Genomic DNA, 22305 nt, shown 5'->3' with positions numbered 1-22305 from the left:
GAGTAATTTGTAAATATGAAGGTAAAACCATACCTAGGCCAGGCTGTACATTCAGTTTAGAAGTAGCTTGCTTGTGCTTTTTTATCCAAGAAGTTTCAAAGGTGCTTTCTGAACTTGCAAGATCTGACCAGGGTGGTTCATGACAGATGCTATTGGAGGTTGCTGATTCAGTGTTGCCATAAGTGGTAATCGACTTGAAGGCACATAACATCCTGAATGTCCCCAGGAAATCCAAGTGAGTCACAATTAGGGTGACTGAGAATTGCCATTCAGTGCTGCATAATTTTAATTTCCAATAACATACATAATTATTAGATACCTTGTGATTCTTTTCAGATGCACAAACATACACCTAGTATGTGGATAATAGAAGTTCAAATTGGATTTTGCTATGCAAAAGTATAGCATTGTTTTTATGCAAAGTGGACCTTTAAGGCTTTACTCCCTTCACCCTGGAATATATATATCCTGCTTTGCAAGAAGGTATTACGTACCATTGTGAATGCGCAAAACATGTAGAAGTAGCCACTTATTAATCATGAAGATGGTTGCTAAGTGGAGATAGCTGAAAAGTATCCTTGATGGTGCTCTTTATAAAATGCTTATAGTCTACATCAGTCTACATGAAAGCACACCGTGCGGTATGGCCTAAGCAGCGGCTGGGCAGGTCTATAGATAATAGGTGCATATGAGTTAAGAGTTATGGACAAGGAACCTTCCCCCCCCTCCCCATGAAAGCAGAAAGGTCAATCAGCAGCTGATAGTGGAAACAGCTGGATCCTAAAGTATGTGGAATTTGCAGTACTGCACAATTGAGTATGCCACCCCATCCCATCTCAAGCATGCACTCTGATCTACTCCAGCTCTGCAGACTGCAGATTCCACACCCCAGTTTTAGAACACTGAGCTGTGGACTGGTTTCCAACAAATGGATACAGCCTTAAGCCTAGATAAACTTTGCACTCCCCATAGCTGCTGGTGTAAAAGGGAAATAGTAATATCAAGTTTATTATCATCTGTCCTCTGCAATTCAAACTGATAAAATGTCTAACTCTTACCTCTACCCTGGTCCCCAGTAAGTATTCAAGTACAAAGCCCTATTCTCACTATGTTTAGTTCAAAAAGTGGGTTGGTGGAATACAGAATGGAGCCCTAATGGTCAATACCAAAGGCTGGAACAAAAGTATCCCTGTAGTTATTGTGGACAAGCACTTACACCTGTTCAAAGGTTAAGGTCTGGGTGTGGATATGATGTATAGTGGTGCTTGGAATGTGGGAGGGCCCTACATATTGGCCAGTGGTGGAAATCTGTGGCCTAGATGTTGCTGAGTTATAGCTACCATTATCCTTGACCACTGGCAATCCTAGCTGAGGCTGATGGAATCCAATGTCCTCCCTGATCTAGAGGTACAGTTTTGTAAATATAGTAGGCGTAGAATTCCAGCTATGTTAAAAGGATATGATTCTAACAGAATTCTGTGCAGCTAATGGTGATGTTCTCAACCAAGGTTAGCTAACGTGGTGCTCTTCAGATGTTATGGACTACATTCCCATAATTCCTGAATCCTGTCTATTGGCCATGCTGGCTGGGGATGATGGGAGCTGTAGCTATAGTATTTTATGTATTTTAATTGTATTTTATGTATTTTAATTTGTTATAATGTTTTTGTGATTTTATTGTTTACAATTTTATTATGTACATGTTTGATTTTATTTTTGTAAGCCAACCTGAGTGCCCTATTATAGGGTAGAAGAGTGGGATAGAAATATTTTAAACAAATAAATAAATAAATATTTCCCACTTCCTCCTTTGGCTCTATGGGCTTTTCGAGGCTCAGATCCAGGACTGGTGCCAGGCATAACTGGGCTGTTAAGCACCAGCCTGCCCAGGGCCTGCAGCACCATAGCCCAACACATACACACACCGATATAGGCAGTGTGGGGCTAATAAGCCCACCTGTGTGTTCTACCTACCTCTCATGTTGTGTGAATGATGTGCACACATAGCACACATGCCTGTCATCAACCAAGACAGCAGCAGGAGCATCAGCCCCTTCAGGAAGTCCCTGCTGCCATCTTGGATGATGGCAGGCATGCACGCACAGTGCACATAGCATTTACACTGATGGGAGAGATAGGAGGGGTGTGCAGGTGGGCTTATTGAAGCCTGCATTGTTTGTATTGGGGGGGTGCCTGGGAGCTCCCATCTGCAGCAGGGTTGGGTTGCAGGACCTGACGCTGCCACAGATCGTGGAGCAGGAATGCCACCCTCCCACCCTAAGGAGGGCCCTTCAGGGGCTTCTCTGGGCTGCAGGGGCCCTCGGCCAGGGCCCAACCTGGCTGCCCTCTGGCGCCGGTCCTGCTCAAATTAATTCTACTGGATCTTTCTTTTACACAGATCCCTGAGAAAAGTTAAGTGTGAGTGAATGTGCATGCTCTCTCTTGAGGTTGTGCTGATCCAGAGGAAGGGGGCAAGAAGTGAACTGAGGAGGTGGCACCCATGGCACTTGCTCAAAAATTTATGTTTGCCTGTGTGCCTACAAATGTTGCCAACTCCTGAGTTAGACAGATAACTGAAACACAAGTGTTGGAATACAACCAAACATTTAAACCAAGCTAATTATTGAGCCTACTTTGATGACAGTAATGATTGTGAAGAAATATTACTTCATGGCTACATCCTCGGAATGTCATCCAGCAGAGATGGCCGCCCACTACCTTTTTCTTCCTGAAGCAAAGTACAAGAAGGCGCTTTCTCCATTCCAGTTGAATCTTGCTTCATCACTGGCATGATGATGGCAGCAGACTAGCTTGGAGGGTGCAGGGCAGCACACATGGTATGCCCAGTTCTATTTTTCAATGAGTCGCCATTGTTCTCCCCTCCCCGGCACCTGCTGCCTGAGGCAGCCACTTGTCTCATTGTAGGGCTGGCCCTATCATTCAGCAACTGGGCTGCCAATGACAGATTCAAATCTAACGGTACTGCCAGACTGCAAATCTGATCCTTAAGAGATATTACAGCTCTATACAGAATAGGTTGGATTCAATCCCCTATCAGCAGTGGCCCTATTGTGTCTGAAATAAGAGCTTCAGATTATTGACCTTAGAAGCCTCTCCTCTGCTATGAGTTAAAATAAATAATTTAGAAAATATAAATGTATTCTCAACTCCCCAGTTTAGTTCATAATAAAAGACTACCTACATATATAGTACCATGTTTTGAAATTACTCCTGTCGAGGCAATAAAAACTTCAGCATTCAGGCCCATGTAGAGTCTGTGGGTTATACTATAGTTTATAGGGGTTTAAACATTGGAATGACTCCATTTTTCCAAATTCTTCCATTGTCAACATAGAGCAATTAGCAGCAGTTGGAGGATTGATTGCAGTTGAAGAATGGAAGTTTTCCTCCCTGGGATCTAAAAATGTTTGTCAAAAGCAACCATGTCACCTGCCACTAACTGCCCTGGAGATCCTTGATTCTCTACATCTGTTGCATGTCCTGAGCAAATCAGGGAGAGTGTTTCTTTCTTTATGTAAGGCAAAGGGAGGTTTGCACAAGCAGCCAGAGGTGTGGTTCAGAAACACAATAGAAAAGTCAGTCAAGTGGGCATAAGTGGCATGGTTACATGCCCCAGTACAGTTGATGGTGCTGGATCCCTTAGATCTTGTGGGGTCGGGAGGACTGATAAAGTTAGCTTTGCAAAGAAATTGATTTGCTCCTGCTTCACTCTTTAAGGCTGTGAACATACTAGTCCAGCCTTTCCCAACCAGTGTGCCTCCAGATGTTGTTGGACCACAACTCCCATCTTTCCTGACCATTGGCAATGCTGGCTGAGGCTGATGGGAGTTGTGGTCCAACAACATCTGGAGGCACACTGGTTGGGAAAGGCTGGACTAGTATGCTCACAGCAAAGTGTTTCCATTGGCCACATGTGGAGGGGCAATGGACTGATCTGCCGAACAGTTGCAAAATTTCTTTGAAGCCGATTTTAAAAAAAAACACGCACTCAAGCTGCTCCCATCAGGTTTTACTGTAAAAAGGGGCAATGTTTGACTAGCACTGTGTGCCCCATGTTCGGAAAAGAGAGGTGGAGACACACTGGAACCAGTAGAACAGTGAGTGCGTCTCTACCCTAAGGCACCTTTCACCAGCTTGGTGTCCACCAGATGCTGTTGGACTGTAACTCCCATCAGCCTCAGCTAGCCCAGCACAGCTTTGCTGACTGGCAATAATGGGTTTTGTAGGCCAAAATATCTGCAGAACACCAGGTTAGTGAACAATGCTTTATGCCATATTTCCTGTTGTATTATACATTCTGCCCTCCCAACACTGTTAGTCTGAGGAGAGGTGGGCAGCAGACAGTGGTTTCCTCATTTGTACCTTTATGAAAGGGGTAGCCAAGCAGGTGCCCTCCAGATATTGTTGGAGTCCAGCTCCCATCAGCCCCAGCTAGCATGGCCAAAGGTTAGGGATGATGTTGTAGTCCAACAACTTCCAGAGAGCATCACGTTGCCTACTCCTGCTCTGTATGATCTTTCTTTTGTTCTTGTAGTTTTCTGATCCTTCTACTCTATTAACACATTTTCTTGAATCTGAGAGCTTCCTGCTCTGTGTGTGCAATCCGTATGGCAGGGAGGGGTAACCTGTGGCCCTCCAGATGTTGTTGACTCCAACTCCCATCATCCCAGCCAACGAAGCTAATAATCGGGGGTGATGGGAGTTTTGGTCCAGTAAAATTTGAAGGGCTACAAGTTCCCCAGCCCTGTCTTATGATGACTTACCTGATGCAGCTGCTTACTTTCAAGCTCATGTACGCAGATTTTTGTTCCTTTCTTAGGCACTTCTCAGGGCATGGACTAGATCCCATGCTATGCATTCCTGATACTTTCATGCTCACAGCTTGATTCTATGCATGTTTACTCAGAAGTAAGTATCACTGTGCTCAATGGGACTTACTCCCAGTTAAGTGTGAAGAAGATTGCAGCTGTAAAGCCCAACCTTATTTGTATTTACTCAGAAGTAAGTGCCATTGAGTTTAATAGGACTTACCTCCAAGTATGTATCACAGGCTTACAGCCCTATGAGGATTTCTCTTCCCTAATAAAGCTTTACTCCATTAAAAAAAAACACCACTGCTTTCAGTTGTGCCATTATGGTTCTCTGTACTATCCATATGCTGCTATTTGAGTAGTTTGGAAGATGGAATTATGAGTTGATTGATGGTTATGAGTACTGTAGTGATTTGGTTGGCTGTTCCTCATTGGATAACAGCTATAAAACATTTGGAGGAGGAGCATGGCAGTCTTGGCTGGAGCAGCAGGGAGTACAATATTTATCTTTAATAATAGAAGAAAATAGTTCTTCGGTGTTTGTAGAGAAAGCAAAACAGGTATGTGTGAAGAACAGGAAAAACTCATGATCGGGAAAAAAAAACCAGTAGTTTAGTAAATAAATATGTCTATAAAGACTAAGAGTTAGGAAAAGTCTGAATGAAGGTGAAGGAAAAGGTAGGGTCCAATGGCCCAATCCTATGCATGCTGTTTAAAAGAAGAAAGTTTATTTGTGTTGTTCAGTGAAGCTTCTTCCCACCTGTACAATCAGCCCAACTCTGTTAAATGTTATATAAGCCTACGGCCATTGAAATTAACCAGCCTTGTCAGGGGATAAGGCTGTCAGTGAGTAGGAGTGAAAAGAGGGGGCAATAATGGAACAACGAAAAAAAATTAGGTAATGCATTGATCTGTGGAAAGTGTGCCTGCGTATGCATGTTGAGTTAGTAATTCTGTAAATTTTCAGAGCCAATAGCTAATATTTTTTATTTCATATTCTGGGACTTGGTGTTTTTTATTAGAGGCAAATACACAAATACACTTTGTGCAAGCTCAGAAGTGTTGTTTACCATGCTTTTCTCCTCTGGTTTGTAAAAAGAGGAAGAGGTTTGTTAGTGAAGGAGCAGTTACTCCATACATGCACAGCGCCACTCTTCTGTATGCTGGTATTAACTGTAAGTCTAGAATTCAATGACATAATGTACTCATTTTGTACGTTTTGGTGATGTGTCTTTAGTATTTAAATAACACTTGCTCAATAATTTGCTTTTAATAATGTTATTTGTTATTTAATTTTGAGAATTATTTAATTTTGAGAACTATATTATTTTATTGATGTATTATGTTCTATTGATGTATTGTTGTATTCATTTTTTTTTGTAAGCCACCTTGAGGGCCTTTCGCCCATAAGGCGGGGTATAAATTTAATAAAGAATAATAATAGTAGTTCTTTATCTGTAAATTTATTATTATTATTATTAGTTTATTAGAGTTGTTAGTCTCTTGTTGCCAAAGGTCTCTAAGCGAACACATTAAGAAACATAAATATAAATACATTATACCATAAAAACAGAACAGCTCCCATAACAGCCACAGGAAGCTTTGGCATCATGCTAGTAACAAAACTAACAGATAATAAAATTAATAGATTCTTGCTAAACATCAGAGGCTGTGGAAGAACTGTAGCTCTGTGACAGAGTATTTGCTTTGCATCTCCAAGTAGGCCTGGGAATTGCCCCCCTTCTGAAACCTGAAGTGCTGTAGTCAGTGCAGATGGGACTGAGTTAGCTGGATGAATGGCCTGCCTCAATATAAGGTAGTTTTATATGTTCCAGTGGCTTAATAGAGGGCCTGTTGAGGCTTGATTGGTGCAGCTTTACTTTGTGAGTATGTTCACTTACATTCTGCCCATCTTCTGGTTTTGTAAACATGGGAGGGCAAAAAGTCTTTATTGCTTGGAATTGAAGCAACTGTGAACCTCAGAAGCAAAAAGCCTGGGTTCCGACTCTAAATCTGTCATGTGCTCATTTTTAAGCCTTAGCCAAAGCAATTGTATCCTGGTTTTTCTATCCAGTTAAATGGTTATTGTGTGCTGCTGAACACGAAGGGGGAGGGGTGGCAGCTAATAGTGATCTTCCTTTGTAAATATGCTTTATAATTGTGTCTTGTGCTACATGTGTTTTTTTTTCTTGTTAGGAAATGCTCTGAGAACCAAGTTCCTTGTTATCCCTTAATTACTCCTTATTTAAAATCTGTGTGGATTTTCTTCACATTAAAAACTCTAGAAATCTAGATCCATAGCAATCTACAAAAACTGAGCTATTGCGTTGGATCTAGAGTAAGTTAGCTGAATTTAGTCCTCATTAAAATCAATGGGACAGCACTTATTTATTATTTATTTATTTAAAATATGTTTATCTCATTCTTCTGCCCCACAGTAGGGCACTTAGGGTTGCTCACAATATAATCGTGCACAGTAAATAAAAACACAATAAAACATAAAATACAGTTAGAAATTTAAGGGGAGTGATATTAAAGGGAAACTAAAGAGGTAAAACTAAAAAGGGGGAATATAAAATTAATTTCAGGCTAAGCCTTCAATCCTTCCCAGAGGCTCTCTGGGACAAAATGGTTTTCCAAAGTCTCTGAAACACCATCAGGGAGAGAGTGGAGTGGGCTTCTTGGGGTAGGATATTCCAGGGTCTGGGGCCACCGCTGAAAAGGCCCTCTCCTTTGTGCCTGCCAGTCTTTCATTCCAGGTATGCAGAGAAAATCAAAGGCAGATTATCTTAAATCACGGTCAGGCACATACGGGTGTAAGCAGTCTCTTGGGTACACTAGTCCAAGGGCATTTAGGGCTTTAAAGGTCAAAATCAGCACTTTGAATTGGGCCTAGAAACAAGTTGGGAGCAAGTGGAGTCTACAGAGGGCAGGGATGATATGATCTTCAATCCCCATGCCACGATCCTGTTAACATTCTGGTTGCCATATTTTGAACCAGCTGCAATTTCCGAACTGTAAGGCAGCCCCATGTACAACGTGTTACAGTAATCATTACTAACTTCTCACATTGATTTTAATGCAACCTAAGTGCAACTAACTTGCTCTGGATGCAACCCATTGATCTATGGTCCATAAAATATATATTGGTCTCTTGGTTAAAGGTTGGATGGTGTACAAACTTGCTATTTCTTTTCCCCATCTTATATGGTGAAAGAATGAATTGTCAGGAAAGACATGGAATAACCCCACCAGTGTATGGTGTGACGGAATTGATGTCTAATGGGAGTTTACCTACGGACATTTTGCCTACGGACATGCCAGAAGTATCTCATGCCAGAGACCAGCAGGAAGAAGAGGTGGACTGCTTGCTGTTTAATTTGTGTGGTTTTCTACTGCTTGAGGATAACAAACACTTACTAAGAAAACTACATTCATTTGTCCAAGTATTATTATTATTATTATGTAAAAATAAGAACGTCACTTGGAAATTGTGTCAGCCATGTGCTTGGTCCTGTTTGAAAGCTCCAGCTGGTGCAGCAGCCAGACTGCTGATAGTGGCACATTATCTATTAATTATTTGATTTATATCCCTCCCTTCCTCCCACCAGGAGCCTAGGGAAGCAAACAAAAGCACTAAAAACACTTTAAAACATCATAAAAACAGGCTTTAAAATACAGTAAAACAAAACATCATTAAAAACATTTTTGTTTAAAAAAAGCTTTCAAGACATATTTTTTAAAAAAGTTAAAAACATATTAAAAAGAAATTCCAACACAGACGCACGCAAACTGGGATAAGGTCTAAACTTAAAAGGCTGGTTGAAAGAGTAAAGTCTTCAATAGGTGCCGAAAAGATAACGGAGATGGCGCCTGTCTAATGTTTAAGGGTAAGGAACATGTTGACAACATGGGTGACAACATATGGCTGACAACATGTGATACCACTGTTTAAAACATCCGCACTGGCTGCCCATCTACTATTGAGCCAGGCTGAAGGTCCTTGTATTGCAAAGCCTGAACAAGTCCAGGGTACTGTAGAGACTGCCTGAACCTTTATATCCCAGCTTGATCACTGAGATCGTCTGTAGGAGCAGCTTGGTTGCCCCTGAGTTGGCGAGGGTCATTTGATAGCAACAAGAAATCAAACCTTTAGTGTCATCGACCCAGTCCTGTGGAATGCTCTTTCAGTAAAAATTCACTAGGCACTTTCTGCTTTGACTTTTGAATGCCTGCTGAACACTTTTTTTATATGCTGCTAGGCTTAGGCAGGCAATTGAGATGATATCTTTCTGCAATAGTTAATGATTTCTGGTTTTAAACTTTTATTTGGTTTTATGATATATGATTTTATATGGTATAAATAGATATGATTGTTCTGAACTGCTTTGATTTTTTATGGATAGTGGTATACAAATATTTTAATAAATTAATTAAATCTTTAGAGGTCAGTGACTAGGGCTGCAATCCTATGCAGATTTTCAAGGGAATCCCCACTGAACACAGTGAAATTAATTTCTGATTAAACATGCATGGGATTGTGCTATAATTCCGGGATGAGGAATCTAAGGCCCTCCAGATGTTGTTTCACTGGAAGGACCATCAGCCCTGACCATTGGCCATGCTGGCTGGGGTTGATGGGAGTTGGAGTCCAACAAAATCTGGAGGGTCACGGGTTCCCTATCCCTGCTATAAATATTCTTAATAGGGTATGTTATTTTTAACATGGTGTTTGTTCAATTTTTGAGAGAGGTTGGAGGGCCTAAACCCTGAGATATCTATCCTATTTTCTTTTGTATTTGGACTAGAATAAATTTAAAATCTCTGAATAGCAAAAACTGAGAAATGTCTGCCATACTGTGGTTTGGTTTCCTTAGAGTGAAGATCGCTGGAGACTGTTGTACCTCCAGTCAATATTATGATCTTTACAAATATATTCAAGCTGAGCATAATAGGGAAACCTCACAGCGCTAGCACTACAACAGATCTTGCTTCCCCATTAGGTTTCAAGGGGAGAGGGCCAGGCCATAGCTTTGGATTCACCACAGAGCAAGTCAAGCCTCTGTCTCTTAACAGCTTCCTGTTTAAGTCTGACTTTGTTGTTATGTGCCTTCAAGTTGATTACGACTTATGGCAACCCTATGAATCGGCGACCTCTAATAGCATCTGTTGTGAACCACCCTGTTCAGATCTTGTAAGTTCAGGTCTGTGGCTTCCTTTATGGAATCAATCCATCTCTTGTTTGGCCTTCCTCTTTTTCTACTTCCTTATGTTTTTCCCAGCATTATTGTCTTTTCTAGTGAATCATGTCTTTTCTAGTGAATCATGTCTTCTCATTATGTGTCCAAAGTATGATAACCTCAGTTTCATCATTTTAACTTTAATGATAGTTGTGGTTTAATTTGTTCTAACACCCAATTATTTGTCTTTTTCGTGGTCCATGGTATCCGCAAAGCTCTCCTCCAACACCACATTTCAAATGAGTTGATTTTTCTCTTACCCGCTTTTTTCACTGTCCAACTTTCACATCCAGACATAGAGATCAGGAATACCATGGTCTGAATGATCCTGACTTTGGTGTTCAGTGCTACATCTTTGCATTTGAGGACCTTTTCTAGTTCTCTCATAGCTGCCCTCCCCAGTCCTAGCCGCCTTCTAATCTCTTCACTATTGTCACAATTTTGGTTAATGATTGTGCCAAGGTATTGATAATCCTTGACAAGTTCAATGTCCTCATTGTCAACTTTAAAGTTACATGAATCTTATGCTGTCATTAGTTTTGTCTTCTTGACGTTCAGCTATAGACCTGCTTTTGTGCTTTCCTTTTTAACTTTCATCAGCATTTGTTTCAAATCATTACTGGTTTCTGCTAGTAGTATGGTATCATCTGCATATCTTAAATTATTGATTTTTCTCCCTCCAATTTTTACATCTCCTTCACCTTGGTCCAATCCCATTTTCCATGTGATATGTTCTTCATATAGATTAAACAAATAGGGAGATAAAATACACCCCCGTCTCACACCCTTTCCGATGGGGAACCAATCGATTTCTCCGTATTCTGTCCTTACAGTAGCCTCTTGTGCAGAGTATAGGTTGCGCATCAGGACAATCAGATGCTGTGGCACCCCCATTTCTTTTAAAGCATTCTAGTATTTCATGATCTACACAATCAAAGGCTTTGCTGTAACCTATAAAACACAGGATGTTTTCCTTCTGAAATTCCTTGGTCCATTCCATTATCCAGCCTATGTTTGCAATATGATCTCTGGTACCTCTTCCCTTTCTAAATCCAGCTTGGACATCTGTCATTTTTCACTCCATATATGGTTTCTACAAAGAGCCTTTGTTGTAGAATCTTGAGCATTACTTTACGTGCCTGGGATATTAAGGCAATAGTTCAATAATTATTGCATTCCATGGGATCCCCTTTCTTTGGAATTGGGATATATATTGAACGCTTCCTGTCTGTGGGCCATTGTTTAGTTTTCCATATTTCTTGACAATTTTTTGTCAAAATGTGGACAGATTCAGTCTCAGTAACTTGTAGCAACTCTGTTGGTATGCCATCTGTTGTTGGTGATTTGTTTCTTCCGAGTATTTTAAGAACAGCTTTCACCTCACATTCTAAAATTTCTGGTTCTTCATCATACAGTTCTTCTGTGAATGAATCTGTCATCCTTGCATCTCTTTTATGTAGTTTTTCAGTGTATTGCTTCCATCTTCCTTTTTTCATCTCGGTCAGTCAGAGTGTTCCCCTGTTAATTAATCAACATCTCTACTCTTGGTTTGAATTTCCCTTTCATTTCTCTAATCTTTTGAAATAGGGCTCTTTGTTGTCCTCTTCTATTTCTATATTTATTTATTTAATTAAGCTTATATACTATTTCTATATAATAGCTATTGTAATAGTTCTCTTTGTCCCTACGTACTAGTCACTGTATTATTGCATTTAGGGTTCTGACCATGTTTCTATCTCCTTTTGCTTTTGCTTTCCTTCTGTCTTTAACCATTTTAAGAGTTTTGTCAGTCATCCATTGAGGTCTTTCTTTTTAACTAAAGGTATTGTCTTTTTGCATTCTTCCCTGATAATGTCTCCGACTTCAATCCATAGTTCTTTTGGTTCTCTATCAACTAAGTTTAAAGCCTCAAATCTGTTCCTTATTTGATCTTTATATTCTTGTTATTTAAATTGTATTTTGACATTATGATTGTTCTTCTTCTTTAGCTTTACTCAGATTTTCAATGTTAGCAGTTCAGTTACCATAGCCTGCTCCTGGTCTTGTTTTTGCAGAAAGTATGGAACTTCTCCATCTTCTGCTACCAGTTATATGATCAATTTGATTCCTGTATTGACCATTTGGTGATGTCCACTAGTATAGTCGTCTTTTCGGTTGCTCAAAAAATGTGTTTGCAAGAAACAAATTATTGGATTCGCAGAATTCAATCAGTCTTTCTCCTGCTTCATTTCTATCCCCTAAGCCCTATTTCCCCACAATTTCTAGTTCTTCTCTGTTCCCTACTTTTGCATTCCAGTCCCCCATGATTATCAGCATATCTTGTTTTGGTGTGTGATCAATTTCTTCCTGTACTTCTGCGTAAAATCTCCCCAATTCCTCTTTGTCAGCATTTGCCATTGGAGCATAGACTTGGATGATGGTTATGTTAACAGGTTTCCCGTTTAATCTCATCGATACCACTCGCTCAGACCTTTCGTTATAGCTCCTAATTGCTTTCACTATATCACTTCTCACTATTAAAGCAACCCCGTTTCTTCTTAATTTCTCATTTCCTGCATAAAATATTTTGTGGTTGCTTGCTTGAAATGTCCTATTCCCGTTTATTTTTAATTCACTCACGCCAAGTATTGTAATGTTGATGTGTTCCATTTCTTGCTTGACAATTTCTAACTTTCCAGTTTTAATGAATAATGGCTTTAGCCAAGTCTGCTGCTAACTTAACAAGGGAAGTGGTTCAACTCTTTCTGCAGATGCCAGTCTCACAGCTACAGTATCACAGGATTGGAAGGTATCCTGAGAGGACACCCAGTCTAACCCCTTGATCCTATAACAACACTGGCAAGCTGATTAGGACAAACTTGGATAGTTTTATTAGCTTTCAGAAAAATATGTTCTTCTCAATTTTATTGTTTTAAAAATGTAAAATTAAGCAAAAGCTAGGAATTTATTGAACAAAGACTTAACCATTCATGAAATATAAAATACTTTATTGAAATATAAAATTTCTGCTCATTTTTAACTTTGCACTGAAATGGGAGTGGGGAAGTAGCCTGATCTTAGTTACGTGTTTCTTGGAGAGTTTCCACTGAGTTCAAATGAGATTTACTTCTTAATATGTAAATTTAGGGTTTTGTTAAATATCTGTAACATGTCTTTTATAAAGGGCAGTGTGGCCTTTCTTCCAAAGGGCATTTTGGAGCGATGCAGACATTGTACAGGACTGTAGGTTCATTGCTTCCATCTTAATTTAATTTATTTCCAGTAGTGTAGTGGCAAATTCAGAAGTGCAGGGTCCCTTCATGATAGTCACAGCCACACCACATCCCCTCCCATCCCACTCCTTTTTTTTTCCTGCTGGATTGAGAATGAGATCCTTGTTAATGCCTTCTCCCACCACAACAAATGTTCCTAGGAGCCAATGAGTGTGAAAGAAGAGTGTGTTAGTGACTGAGAAGAGTCTTCTCAAAGGAATCACCTCCTTTCACTCAGATTGGCTCCAAACAGCAGGAAAGGACAAGGAAGCATGTTAGAAAACTCTTCTGAGTTGCTAACACTCCCCCCTTTCATGCTGATTGGCACATAGGATGCTAGAGACATTGGGACCCTGCTCCTAAAAAGGTAAGGGGTCTAAGACCCCCTGAGACCCTGGATGACTACCCCCTTGTTTATTTCAATGTCTGATTCACCCCTAGAATTTCAGAGTGAATTCAGAGACAGTTATTGGAGTATAATAGTCAGTATAAACTGACCCAATGATAGCAACTGCAACTCTTAACAGTGGCCAAAAACTCTACTAATTATTCAATCAAGGATGGGGAACCTGTGGCCCTCCAGATGTTGTTGGACTGCAAATTCCATCAGTCCCAACCAGCATTGCCAGTGATGAAGGTAGTTGTAGTTCAACCACATCTGGAGGGCCAAAGGTTCCCCACCTCTACACTAAATGGTTTGGCCAGGCGATGCTACCTCCTGTTGTATGAACTTTCCTGTAGGTTACATTAACCTCCTTCAGAGAGGGCTTTTCCTGTGGAGTTGTGGCAGTCAACCCAGTACATATAATATAATCAGTGTGCCACCCATGTTTAAAAATGTAGTCCTATAATTGTGTTCGGGGAGGTGGGAGAGAAAATATCTGAACATTTAAGAGGATAGTTTTTAAGATGAAGGGATAATCTTTTAAGTATAAAAGAGAGCTTGGTGGAAGAATGAAGACAAATGGCAGGATACTGAAGATGAGCAATGCTGAAGGATGGATGTAGAGCCATCTTTAATATCTTCATGCTTTCATCCTTAATTTCTTATTTTAAGCAGATGTATCAGCCACTGAAAGTATACTTGAGAGTGCGACCCTTCTCTAAGGCAGAGCTTGAAAACAATGAAAATCAGGTTAGTTGTAAAATATAGCATCATTTTTTTTTCTTGTGGGGTATCGGAATCAAAATCACTTCTGGAAATCTTTTACCCATTTTGTCTCTAGTGTGCTGGTAGATGGCTCTCCATTATGCTACTCCAACCTCCATCAGTTACAAGAATATTTCATTTCCTTAGTTTATATAATCAAGTCCCCCTTCACAACAATTTGAACAGTAAAACAGCTGGGTAAGCAGAGCATATGTAGCAGCAGCCTAGGGATTTTTGATGACAACGCTTAGATACCCTCATTTAGATGCTCCAATGAGTGTGTGCTAGGAAAGAGGTTTTCTTGGAACATAGAACTTCTAGAGCAGAAATAGCCAACATGATACCCTCCAGATATCATTGGATTTCAGCTCCAGCCAGCATGGCCAATGGTCAGAGATAATAGGAGATATAGTCCAAAGACTTCTGGAGAGCATTGTGTTGGCTACTCTGCTATAGAGTAGCATTTGAAACCTTACACGTCAGAGTGCAGCTTACACACCAAATGGAACAAATGAGTAATTGCAGAATCACATACACTGTTATATCGCATAAACAGAATTGCATCAAGAGCTGAAAACAGGCTTGTAGTGTGCAATCTGGTAGACAAAGAATGCTTCAGGAAAGTTATTAAAATAACTTGTGTGCTCCTAAGGACTGTTTAATTATTGAAAACCAAGAAACAGTAACTCTTCATGCGCCTAAAGAATCAGTCGCGATGAAGAACAGTGAAAAGGGAATTGGACAATCTGCACATCGGTTCACATTCACACAGGTAAGTTCTCTCCCCCAACCCTTTTCAAGAAAAAAAAGCCCACAAAGTAGAGCATTAGAATACTTGGAATGGTCTGCTCTTGTGCCTGTATGCAGTCAGAACCCAGAGTTCAATAATTTACTCCCAAATAAATTGCATAGGACTTCAGACTTAAAATATATGCCTTAAAATATATTGATTCCTGAGTTAAATTCTTATTGGCAATCAATGTACTCTTCAGAGGATTCCACTTGTGCGTGCTATTCTTCAGTGGTGCAATGATCTGAGGTGCAAGTTGACTATTGCATGGAATGGCTCAGCATGTGCATGTAAGCACAACAATTAAGTTGTTCCTCTGGGCCAAATGTGACATGAATCTATACATATTATCTCCCATGGTCCTGAAAGTGTTGTCAGGCCAGATTTAGATTGGGATCACAGCACTTGGGAAGGGTGAACCCTCATTCCCCTCCACATTGTTCCCAGTTATTATCTCTTTCCACAAAGCTGTGATTTGTCCCATGGGAAAAATCATATAGGTATGATTTAACTTTGTAAGGCAAATAACTATATCATTGGAGGGGGACAGACTGGCAGGAGGAAAATACTAAGCCCTCTTTAGGACTATGATCCCAATTTGAATTAGGCCTTAATACGGTGCTGCTATTACCACTTGAATAAGTGGGAGATCCCATTCATGGATCTTGTGTACCATTTGTCCATCACAGTCTTTGTGAACCTTTTTCTATTCTCTACTGAGGTTTTTGGGCCAGACACATCACAAAGTGAATTTTTTGAAGGCACAATGAAAGAGATAGTAAAACCTTACATCGATGGAGTAAATGGGCTCGTGTTTACCTATGGTGTTACTAATGCAGGCAAAAGCTTCACAGTTCAAGGTACACAATTTTTGTTATGGCATCAAATGCATAAGATCTAACTCTAACCTATATTAAAAAGAAGCTTATCGTTTCCACAGGCTGTCCAAAAGATGGTGGTATCCTTCCTCGTTCTCTCGATCTGATCTTTAACCATGTAAGAGGAAGACAGTATCCAAAGATGAACTTAAAACCATGCTTTAGTAATCTTATCAAGAGGCTAAATGATATTCAGGTTAAGCAGGAAGAATCCATCAAAGTTGCACTTCTTGCTTCTTTGAAAGAGGTCAGTGGCAAGCACTCTTCTATATCCTGCTGCGGTGTTTAGCATGTTTTGAAACCCACACAACATAGAACTACACATTCCTTGGAGACCCCAGGTTCATGCTCATATAGGCAGAGCTTGGAAAAGTTACTTTTTAAAACTAAAACTCCCATCAGCCCCAGCCAGCATGGCCACTGGATTGGGCTGATGAGAGTTGTAGTTCAAAAAAGTAACTTTTCTAAGTTCTGCATATAGGTTTTTGAGCAGGAATGGGGCCAGGTTTGAGGGAGTCCTCAGCAGCACTGCCCTAGTGCCTCTGTTTAGATTACCTGGAGGTGGAAACACCACAGCGAGCAAAGGCAAGAATGGGCATTTGGGTACAGCCTGGTGCTCTGAAGTGTTAGGGGAAGCATCTTGCCAGCATCTTGACCTCCCCAGACTTCCTCTTAATCCTGAGGCAGCCACTTCAGTTGGCACTTCTCTTTGGAGGATTAGATCATTTTTTAAAAGGGTGAGTGGGAATTAATAAAAAAGAAAGAGGTTAGTATTAGCAATGGAGGGCTGTCTAGGAGCTGTAGGTTCCAGCATTGGCCCCATGATGCTGACACCAGGCAGGCTCTCAAGCTTGTACCACATTCAAATGCACATGTGGGGGGGGGGCTTTCTTGTAAAAACACCCTACTGCATGGAAAGCTTGAATGCTTGGTTTTTAAGTGAATATTGTGTAAGTTGTTGTTATTCTGGTTGAAAATTGTTGTCAAATAAATAAAATAACTAGGGCAAAGATAGCCTCTTATTTTTCGCCCATTTGAAATCAATTCCAAAAGAAGAATAAGCTTCATAACCTTGTGGTTGTGAAGTTTGTGGTTTATTTTGCATGACTGTACTCATTCCATTGCTACTATGAGTATTATATGCCACAAGTTGGCATTGATCCTCTAGTTTTCTGCATTTCCAAGGCAGTAGTCCTTGGTGCTGAATCCTGCTGCTCACTTCCAGATGAATCTTTAGCTACTGTAATAATAAAGCAGACAGTCTAAGGCAGCCTTTCCCAACCAATGTGCCTCCAGATGTTGTTGGACCACAACTCCCATCAGCCTCAGCCAGCATTGCTGATGGGAGTTGTGGTCCAACAACATCTGGAGGCACACCGGTTGGGAAAGGCTGGTCTAAGGGTTATAATGCAAGCAATGCTGTTTATGGAATATTTTGGGCCCAACTCTGCATCTGAAGGGACTTTTCGAAGCCATTAGTTATATGGCATGGAAGTCTACTATTCAAGGAAAAGGAAGGTTTTTGGGGGATTTTTAAATTCTGCTTTGGATTTTTACTTAATCCCTTGGGTCAGAGGTTGGGAATCTGTGACCTTCCAGGTATTCTTGGATTCCTATTAGCCCCAGCGAGTGCAGCCAATGGTCAGGGATGATTAGTTGTAGTCAAACAACATCTGGAGGGCCTCAGCGTTCCTACCCCTGCCTTAGGCCTCAAGTAGCCTTTTCAATCTCAGCCAAAGTCTGACATTAATTTTGCATTCTTTTGGTTGATTACAGAAGGCAGTAGCTTTTTATTTCTAAGATTTTGCTGCAAATCATCACCCAGCCGCAATGTAGCAAAAAGATCAATTAAATTGTCATATAAACCTTAGTTCTGTAGTTGTGACATCTTACTTATCGTGTTAGGACTGCTAGTTTAATTGATACTTCAGTCAACTAAATCTTTTAGTTATCTGGCTTCAGATGTTGATCAAAGAACACCTTAGTTACCTGTTGAAGCTATTCATGTTCCTGTAATAGGAGATACAATCTTTAGCGGTAGTTGCTGCAGTTGTTAACACTGATTGGCACCTTTGTTAAATGGGATGTCTTCCACTTGCTTCAATATACTAAAAAATGCACTTATACTGAAGTTTTGCAAATATTCCATTTGAAATTAAATTGATTAGAAACTAGACTAGCTTAAAAAAACGTAATTGGGTGATTAGCTTACATCTTTTAGAAATTATAAAATGTAAATACGGGTACAGCATCATAACTGAATAAACATTAGAACATCATAACCTTGACATTCTTGTATTTATCAAGGAGACTGAAAACGCTTCAAGGTCTACAGCAACTTCGGGTGCATCAGACTCTTCTTCTAGTACCTGTAGCTGTAACTCATCAAGTTTTACTTTGAATGAATTAGGTAATGAGTGAATATTCATGGTTACACACTGTTTGATTAATGTAAAATGATTGCTATATCATGGCTTTCTAATCATAAAAAAGCAGGATTATTTTTTTAAGAACTGAGGAAATAATATTTTTATTAAAATATTTATACACCACCTTTCATACATAATAAAATAATGAAATTTAGAATAAAACAGTTGCTAGACATTTAAAAGATTCTAACCAGTATTCATGGCCAGAAAAGGCGTACAAGAATCAGTGTGTTTTCAGCATGCAGCAAAAGTGCATGAATGTGGGCGCTTGCCCACAGGGCTGGTGCCAGGCATGACTGGGCCCTTGGGCACCAGCCTACCCGGGGCCCACAGTGCCCACTCATGCATCCAACCTATCTCTCCCATCACTCTGAATGCTGTGTGTGCTGCGCTCATACCTGCCATCAACCAAGATGGCAGCGGGGGTGTTAGCCCCTTTGGGAGGCCCCTGCCATCATAGTTGATGGCAGACATGCGTGCTCAGTGCACAAAACATTCACAGCTACAGAAGAGGTAGGTGGGGTTTGTGTGCTGGCTTATTGAAGCCCGCACACCCTGTATGGGGGGTGCCTGGGAGCTCCCTCTCCTTGATCTGTGGTAGGGTCTGGAGCTGTTGCTGCCGCAGATTGTAGAACAGGAGCGCTACCCTCCTAGCCTAAGGGGAGGCCCTCAGCCTGATCTGGCCGCCGTCTGGCACTGGTTCTGTCTGCCCACTTCAGAGAGGTGGTGGTTCCACAGGAAGAGCACCACCGCTGAAAAAGGCCTTTCCCCTGGTCACTGCTCTGCAGATTGTGGCATAACCAGGTGGGCCTCATCCAATGATCCTAGCGCAATAATATACAATACTGTGAAAGTATGTGTCTTGCACCAAATACTTTGAATCTGAGTGGTTGAAGAATTGCCAGAAGTGTAACTGCTTGCTAAATATGAACCAAAACTAGAACAATGTTGTATCTCTTCAGAGAAAGTATCCTTAAATGCGAACAAAGTTAGCACAAAACTGTTGAGTGAACACACTGCCTGTTGATTTATAACAAACTGTTATTTCAATGACTCCTTCAATGACCGCCTTGAATGTTTAGATTCTGAGGTTTTTAGCAAGTGTCAGAGAACCCTAGCATCCATATGGGTTTCTTTCTTTGAAATCTACAATGAATACATCTACGACCTACTGGACTTACTGCCAGCATCGAAAAATCAGAAGCGTAAAGTTTTAAGGATCTGTGAAGATCAAGGAGGAAACTCTTATATAAAAGGTAATGATACCAATTTGGAGGTATTGGTTCAGAGAGATGATTAATTATTGGGTGTAACTATCTCAAGGGTTCATCTAGCTAAATATTCTCTCTTGGCAGCTTGGGCAGCTTCAGATGCAGGAGGAAGTTCTTAACACCAGGGGACACTCCGTTCCTGCTTTGAGCCAAATTTAACAAATAGTTGCAAGACCAAATAAACCTTGATTTCCCTTTTACATAATCATCCATGGGAAATCTTTGGAAGGCATATGAAGTTTGCCCAACTTTTCTTTTCTTCAAAAGGTTCTATAGATGGGTTGGTTTGAAGTGTTGTATTATATTTACCTAATAAATGACCCATTACTGCTTAATGTGCTTGGGAGTGATTAACCCTTCTCCCAACACCATTTTTGCCCCACTGCTATTTGTGCCATTACAGAAAACATCAGTAGCACTGGAGGAATTTCTGAATTCCAGGCCAGCAGATCCCATTTTCTGAATCAAGTTCACTTTCCCTCTCCCATTGCCTGCTGGCAGCTTTTAAAACAAATTAAGAGGTGTGAGATCAGTTCTAGGTTGCAAAACTCTTATTATCTTGCCCTTAAAAAGAATAGTTCTGTGCTATCCTGACTGGTGAAGATTGACATGTCTTTTTAAAATACTTCATTGAGTTTATGTAATGTGGCTCTGATCTGCAAGTTCTGTTTCTGTACTTTATTTCTGTTAAGCTTTCACTTTCTGATGTGATTCCTGCTTAATATATTTTAAAAGCAGCAATTTGTGTTGCACCTTTTGAGTTAGGAGTGGCTAACCTGTGGCCCTCCAGATGTTGTTGGAGTCCATTGGGCCATTGGTTAGCCACCCTTGCTTTAGACTGTTGCTCTTCCAAATCTTTATTGATCTTCCTCATGTTCTTGCTCTTTGGTTGTAATCCTGTGCCCACTTATCTGGAAGTAAAATCCTTTGGTCTCAGTGGGATTTATTACTTGTGTGGACATGCAGAGGAATGTGGTGTAAATGTACTAAAATGGTATGTATTGCTGTTTTTCAGAATGTTATGCATACTTTTATAAAATATTTTATTTCCCCAGACTTAAAATGGATCAACATAAAGAGTACAGATGAGGCTTGTAAAATTCTTAAAATAGGGAATAAGAACAGAAGTTTGGCATGTACCAGGATGAACCAGCAATCAAGCAGAAGGTTTGGTGTCTCTCCTTTTAGATCTCCTTCCTCCCTGAGGCCAATGACATTATGGTGGCCACAATCCAGATAATTGTGCAGGGCTTTACAGCTTGCCTTCTTCAAATAGCAGCCCTCTCTATCACATGGCAAGTTGCACACTTGGATTTTTTGTTTTTTTATGTAAGTGTAGATTTGCTGGTGAGACCAAAATTCTAAAACCTGCTTGACACATGCAATTTACTGGTAGCACATGAGTGAAGGTTGACTGACTTATAATCCTGCAAGAGCAACTCCTTTCCCTGTTACAGGAAGAATATGCAATCTATTTATTTATTTCTTATTTCAATTTATATCCTACCCTTCCTCCCGAAGGAGCCCAGGGCGGCAAACATATCAATAATAAAAACAGTTCAAAAGCATTCCAAAAACAGTTCAAAGGCATTCTCCCAGCCAATGATTTCAGGGTTGCCAGAAATAGCAACCCTGTTCTTAAACTTCATGACTAGAAGGAACTCTACTTGTGGGAAGAAAATGAGAAATACCTGTTAGCTAATGATCTCTGTTACAAGTAGTTCATTTTGTGATGTTTCCAAGGAGACATATGGACACAGATAATTTATTTAACTGCAGTAGTAGCCTGTCTACCCTGACAGGTAGTCTAGAGCATGGCCATCCACACCCAAAGTCTAGCCATTCTTGGTTTTAGAGAGAGTGTGAATGTGGAATGTGCAGATGTCCTAACTGTTCTGTTGACCATTGATATTTCCACTGGCACTAGACTTATTCTGACGTTTCCTCTTAGGGGTACTAATTCAGGATGCTAGCTGCAGAGTGAAGAGTTTTGTTTTGTTTTATTTTTGCACCGTCCAACATAGGTATTGTAGAACATATTGCATGTGTTAACTTCTGTATGGTTAGCTCAAAAATAATCAAATGGGTATATCCATGTGCCAAGTTATTTTTCAAAGAGTTCCTCTCTTTGGGGTATAATGCAGGAAAGTTTGGAGGGGTGGGGAGATGAGACTTTTGAACGTGGAATATAGAAATGCCTAACTTTTTGTGATGAAACTTTTTTCCATGTTCTATATATGTAAGCACTGCAAAATAGCATGTTAAGAATACTATGAAGCTTTGGCATCTTAATATAAACTTAAACAGAAGGGGTAAACCATCAATTAAAGAATGGTGCAATAAAATTTGGCACTATGCTTTAATGCCTAAGGATGCAATCCAATATACACTTACCGGGAGTAAGTACCATTGAACCCAATGGAACTTACTTCTAAGTAGACATGTATCGGATTGCAGCCTAAAT

At 40.3% G+C, this 22305-nt stretch overlaps 1 protein-coding gene across 7 annotated transcripts in view; it reads left to right on the top strand.

The window, feature by feature from the left end:
- The first annotated feature begins 5233 nt into the window (after window positions 1-5233).
- Window positions 5234-22305, top strand: part of LOC133371488 (kinesin-like protein KIF20A) — a 29626-nt gene continuing 12554 nt past the window's right edge. The window contains exons 1-10 of one of the 7 annotated variants that reach the window (XM_061599026.1): window positions 5290-5392; window positions 5932-6007; window positions 8050-8191; window positions 14381-14458; window positions 15126-15245; window positions 15985-16123; window positions 16204-16388; window positions 18449-18551; window positions 19653-19826; window positions 20897-21008. In XM_061599026.1, the coding sequence (XP_061455010.1) occupies window positions 8051-8191; window positions 14381-14458; window positions 15126-15245; window positions 15985-16123; window positions 16204-16388; window positions 18449-18551; window positions 19653-19826; window positions 20897-21008 (1052 nt within the window). In that variant the 5' untranslated portion in view covers window positions 5290-5392; window positions 5932-6007; window position 8050. Of the gene's footprint in view, window positions 5393-5661; window positions 5731-5931; window positions 6008-8049; window positions 8192-14380; window positions 14459-15125; window positions 15246-15984; window positions 16124-16203; window positions 16389-18448; window positions 18552-19652; window positions 19827-20896; window positions 21009-22305 lie in introns of those variants that run through there. The other 6 variants (XM_061599019.1, XM_061599033.1, XM_061599003.1 and 3 more) reach the window with 6 other exon arrangements.

Source organism: Rhineura floridana, chromosome 1 (assembly GCF_030035675.1).
Source record: "Rhineura floridana isolate rRhiFlo1 chromosome 1, rRhiFlo1.hap2, whole genome shotgun sequence".
Classification (NCBI taxonomy): domain Eukaryota; kingdom Metazoa; phylum Chordata; class Lepidosauria; order Squamata; family Rhineuridae; genus Rhineura; species Rhineura floridana.
Note: the sequence above shows the minus strand (reverse complement) of the source record. Positions and strands in the feature narration are given on the sequence as shown.